Source organism: Hibiscus syriacus, unplaced genomic scaffold, assembly GCF_006381635.1.
Source record: "Hibiscus syriacus cultivar Baekdansim isolate YM2019G1 unplaced genomic scaffold, ASM638163v2 tig00110580_pilon, whole genome shotgun sequence".
NCBI lineage: Eukaryota > Viridiplantae > Streptophyta > Magnoliopsida > Malvales > Malvaceae > Hibiscus > Hibiscus syriacus.
This window is the reverse complement of record NW_024062791.1, coordinates 1,103,110-1,108,696: the sequence shown is the minus strand read 5'-3', so window position 1 is coordinate 1,108,696 and position 5,587 is coordinate 1,103,110. Positions and strand designations below refer to the sequence as shown.

At 35.4% G+C, this 5,587-nt stretch overlaps 1 protein-coding gene across 1 annotated transcript; it reads left to right on the top strand.

Annotated features, from left to right (window-relative positions):
* The first annotated feature begins 578 nt into the window (after nucleotides 1-578).
* LOC120133478 (MACPF domain-containing protein CAD1-like) lies at nucleotides 579-4,777 on the top strand. The gene is made up of 6 exons (XM_039150052.1): nucleotides 579-1,110; nucleotides 2,088-2,326; nucleotides 2,624-2,819; nucleotides 2,969-3,152; nucleotides 3,268-3,422; nucleotides 3,958-4,777. The coding sequence occupies exons 1-6, from the start codon at nucleotides 811-813 to the stop codon at nucleotides 4,603-4,605; spliced, it is 1,722 nt and encodes a 573-aa protein (XP_039005983.1). The 5' UTR covers nucleotides 579-810; the 3' UTR covers nucleotides 4,606-4,777.
* The last annotated feature ends 810 nt before the right edge of the window (nucleotides 4,778-5,587 follow it).

Sequence of the window (5,587 nt, the reverse complement as noted above, 5' to 3'; positions counted from 1 at the left end):
TTATTTTTTAGGAAAATTGAAGTTGAATATTCCGATTTTTCATTATTTTGTGGAATTTTCATGTGCACCAGAAAATAAATAATCTTAAGCTGAAGTTGACACGTTGATAATTAATGTATTAATAAAGTTTGAGAAATACACGATATCTCAAAGTTGCTACTATAATATTTAAAAAACAATACATTGGTTCTCGAAACTGAATTTTCTGCAAATTGAATGAAGCATCAATGTTAAACTATAAAGCAGTAAAAATGAGATCAAAGCCTCCAACTTTGATTATGTAAAGTTGATATTGCATGAGAACGTTATAGTGCTTAAAGCTCCTATTTTTGCAGAGGGTTCATGTTCCAAGTTATAATTTGATAATGTATTCAATTAAAATCTGGGTTTGTCTTGTTTTATACATTTTGTTCATTGTGAGACAAAATTTGGAAAATGAATGAATGAGTGTGATCAATTAAAATTGGTCACACTCACGCATCTGAAAGTCAAAGGAACATGTTTTTATCTGATAAAAATATCCAATGAAGACCAGTCAGAATCATTAATTGTTCAGACACAACTCAAAAAATAACGCGTTTTTCGCGATTATTGTAGTCAACTCAACAACATCCGCCTTTAGAACAAAGAACAAAAACAGCACCAACATAAACAAAACTCACCAACTCTCGCAATCTCCGTATCCCATTTACATTTTCTTTTCAATAAACAACATGAAACAGAAACCTGAAACAAATTAAAAAGCTTTCGTTTTCGAGGGTCCTCTGAATCAAAGAAGGTTTTTTTTTCCTTTCAATTTTTTTTTTGTATATGGAAAACCCAAGAACAAGAAACGGCAGCCGCTTGAGCTCATCTTCTAGCCCAGATGCTTTGACTACTACACTAAGCAGCTCAATTCAAGCTTTGGGTCGTGGCTTTGATGTCACTTCAGATACAAGACTGTTATATTGCAAAGGTGCACCTGGTTCAAGGTTGGTTCGGCTTGATGAAGACCATACCGACGATCTTGTTTTCTCCGGCGGGGTGGTTGTGCCCAACGTGTCTGTTGATATTAAGTGGTCAATGGGAAAGAGTGACATCGAGAGAAAATCAGTTTGTAGCTTTCATGAGGTAAGCCGCCGCTATCCCCTTTTGATCTGTTTCTAATTTGTTGGGGTTTTCTGATTTTGTTTTTCTAATTTGTTGTTTTATCTGATTTTGTTTGTTTTTCTGACTGGGTATTTGTTTCAAAGCTTGAAATTCGATATTGTGCGGACACGCTGGGATTTCCATTTGTTTACTTGCATAAATGCAATTGTTTGAAATATTCCTATCTGGGGCTCTTGGTAGTCTGATTATCAAACTGAAAGAGAAAAGAATAGTTGCAAGGTAACATTATTTGTTCCACCAAATGGATACAAATGAACTCGAATACTCGATACAGTTTAATCCCTTTAAGCAAGTACTTCTCCATGGTTTCTGCGTGGAGTAACTTCCTTTTTCTGTTATCTGCTGCATATTTACGAAATGTTGTGCCTATGTTATTGATTGTTAAAGTTTTATTCTGCTACCTCTAATGCATTATAGAGTAAAGAACCTGTAGATAGAGGATCCGTATAAGTCGAGTTTTACAGTGATGAATGCTGAGCCAGTATACTGTTTTTGTTTACATTTTTTAATTTTTAGATTAAGGCATGCTTTCAACTTCTGGTGTGATGTTATGCTTCTTGCAAATATTGCAATGCATGATTTGGGTGCATTCTGTGAATAAATGTTCGCCCCTATCCCAGTCAATGCTTCATCTCTGATTTGGACTGGACTCGCATTGTTGATGATGTCCTATGAGGTAGAGCGGTTAGGCATTATCCATTCTGTTTTGATAAAGCACTCACTCGATTCTGTTTGGTTATGAATGACATCTCCAGGTTGAATGCCCTATTTGTCTGAATATTGTGCCTTGTTGATGTATTGATGTATTTTGAAGGTCAATTTGGTATAGATAGAGTGACAATTATCTAATTAAAAGTAATGATTCTACTTCCAGTGCCATTGGTTTAGCACAGGCTGAGAAACCACCTTTAATGAACATCTTTATTTTTGAATTCCAGATGTCAGGATACTTTAATGAGAAATCTGGTATATCAGGGCGTGTTCCACTAGGAAGCTTTAACGCAATGTTCAATTTCACTGGTTCTTGGCGAGTTGATGCCGCAGCTACAAAATCCCTTGCCATGGTTGGATATTTAATTCCCCTATACACAGTCAAATTAGCAAAGCAGAATCTGGTTCTGCATGAAGATGTCAGACGTGCTGTTCCTTACACTTGGGATCCTGCATCTTTGGCAAGGTAACTGGGATGAACTTCATATTTAAAGAGTAAACATTTGTTAGTTCAGCTGTATGTTTCTTGCTGTATTTTTTATTTTATATATTTGTATTTGTTGCTTTCATACTCTGAGGTAGTCGAACAAATTTCAGCTCCAAATCATTTCCTCTATGTTACATATCATATGTATCACTAATATTATCTCTATGTTCTTTATGATGAGGTGTCATAGGAACTAGGAGGCACATATAATCATTTTGCATTTGCAGACAGTTTCTAATTGTAATTGTTGATATTGATATGTTTTCTTTATCTCAGTTTTATTGAAAATTATGGTACACACATTGTTACTTCCGCTACAATTGGTGGGAGAGATGTTGTTTATGTCAGGCAGCACCAGTCATCTCCTTTATCGTTAACAGAAATTGAGAACTATGTGAAAGACATTGGGGATCAGAGGTTTCTAGACTCCAAAGGCCAGTCGAGTGCTGCACCCTTAAAATACAAAGACAAGGTTAGTATTATGGTTAAACATAGTGATCATAAGTTTTTTAAGTAACTACCTGTTATTTCCGTGAATGCTTAATTTTGGGGGGAATATGTTACTGTTTATATTTGCCTTTTATGTGAAGAAATCCATCGTTAAAAGAATTCCTGCTGTAGGATGTTACAGTCATTTTTAGGAGGAGAGGAGGTGACGACCTTGAGCAGAGTCATGCCAGTTGGGCAGAGACTGTGCAATCGGCACCAGATGTCATTAACATGACATTTACCCCCATTGTTTCTCTTCTTGAAGGGGTGCCTGGTATAAAACATTTGGCCCGTGCAATTGAACTATACTTGGAGTGTAAGTTCTTCAACTGTTCCACAACATTCAATATGATTTTCTTACAAAGATGTTAAAGATGTTTTCCGTCTTCCTCTCTAGGCTCTATTTAACTTTCATTGTTTCCTTTTACCAGACAAGCCACCAATCGAGGATTTACAATATTTCCTGGATTTTCAAATTGCTCGAGTTTGGGGTCCAGAACAGAGCAACATTCAAAGGAAGGAACCAGTGTGTTCATCCCTGCAGTTTAGCTTAATGGGTCCCAAGCTTTATATCAGCCCAGATCAGGTATTGTCTAAACTTTTTTTAAAAAAAAAAACAAATACGTTATTGGATGTTCCAGGAAAGTGTTAAGGGGTTATATAGAATGTTTCTCTAGTGCATAATTATCTTGCATATTCCCTTGAAGTTCGATACCTATTTCCACTTTAAGAAAGAAAATGAAACACGGTTAATAAATTGTAAGAAAACATGAAGCAACCGGGGAAACCACTCTTTGTTATGGTTTGGTATCTCTGTCACTTGATTTATTGCAAATGTTTCTTCCATCATTTACGGAAGTTTGGCATTTGTGTGATAAATTAATGTGTATGCTTATTGTGTGATAATTGATATAGAGAACTTTTTCAAAACTTTGAGTAGCATTGATGGGATATTTCAGAACCTTAAGAATACTATGATCATCAGCATTTCTCCTCTTCCCTTTGGGATAAAAAGGGTAGACGAATAATGAGTATTTCTAGGAGCCGTAGTAAATAACTTCATAAGGCCTCAGGTAGTTTTTTTTTCTCCTGCTAAATTAGCATATACAATGATATTTCAGGTAACAGTTGGCCGTAAACCAGTCACTGGGCTTAGGCTTAGCTTAGAAGGCAGCAAGCAGAACAGATTAGCAATTCATTTGCAGCACTTAGTGTCTCTTCCAAAAATACTTCAACCCCACTGGGATGTGCACATGGCCATAGGTGCCCCAAAGTGGCAAGGTCCTGAGGAGCAAGACAGCCGTTGGTTTGAACCTATCAAGTGGAAAAACTTCTCCCATGTAAGCACCGCACCGATAGAACACACCGACACTTGCATTGGAGACCTCTCCGGTGTTCACATTGTCACAGGGGCTCAGCTTGGTGTATGGGACTTTGGTTCAAAAAACGTATTACACCTCAAACTCCTCTTCTCCAAAGTACCAGGGTGCACAATAAGGCGATCCGTGTGGGATCATAGCCCATCCGGCCTTTCTACTGGACAAAGGACTGACGGATCTTCATCATCAGTTTCAAATGAGAGACCTTCTGAAAATAAAAAGGAGGATATTTCGAGCCATGTGGGGAAACTTGCAAAAATTGTGGACTCAACAGAAATGTTGAAAGGAGCACAGGATAGTCCGGGGCATTGGTTGGTTACAGGGGCGAAGCTTGGGGTGGCCAAGGGGAAGATTGTATTGCGTATTAAGTACTCATTACTGAATTACTGATCCATTATTTGTTCTGGTAGGATTGCCCTTTTTCCACTAGTAAGCATTCTTTGCAGCACAGGCGGTCCTTGTTCGTTCTATTCTTGTGTACATTGAGGCTCTTTTTGTTTGTTTATTTGTCCTTACAGTTGATAGTCAAATTACTAGGTCTATGAATATTCTGTTTTTCTCCTCTATTCGGTCTCAATATTTGATTTTCAGAAAACTAGGCTATATTTTCCAGTAACTATAACTGTTGGTGGTGGTTCTGCTTTTAAACATTGCACATCATTGTGGAATGGTCTTTGTTCATTTTTCCCCAATATTCAGATTAGGTTATATTATACATGAGACATGGCTAACTCGTCTTCCTAGTAGGGACGGACCTAAAATTTTATATTAGGGAATATAGTTTTAAAACTTTAAGAGGGGACGGATTTATAAAATTTTAGGATGACAAGAATAAATTTTCAATAAAAAGTACATAAATTTTTTTAAAATCTATGATAATTTTATTTTATTTCAAGAGGATGATTGCACTCACCCGCCTATCTAGGTCTCGTAAAAGAAATCACTATTGAGATACTAATTTATTTTGGAATCAAATGAGATATTTGGATTTTCCCACAATAAGGAGAAGAGATATTACTTATTGTAGGTTTTTTTTGGGTAGTAGGATAATTATTTCCACCAATTTCATTTTTTGGTATTTGTCAATTTCAGTTATTTTAGACAAAATTATTTGAACCAGTGAACTTTTTTCGTATGGATTTATTTATTACATATATATTTTTAACTAGGTACCTCGTTATTTAGATAAAAATATATTAAATATTTTTATTTTATATTAGTTTAATATTCAAATAGTATTCAAATATTTAATATATTTTTATTAGTATTGTTTTATGATATATCTAATATTATTTTTTAAAACATATTATCTAAATATCTAACTGCTAATATAAATATGATTGAAAATATTTGATTGAGATAATATAAATAT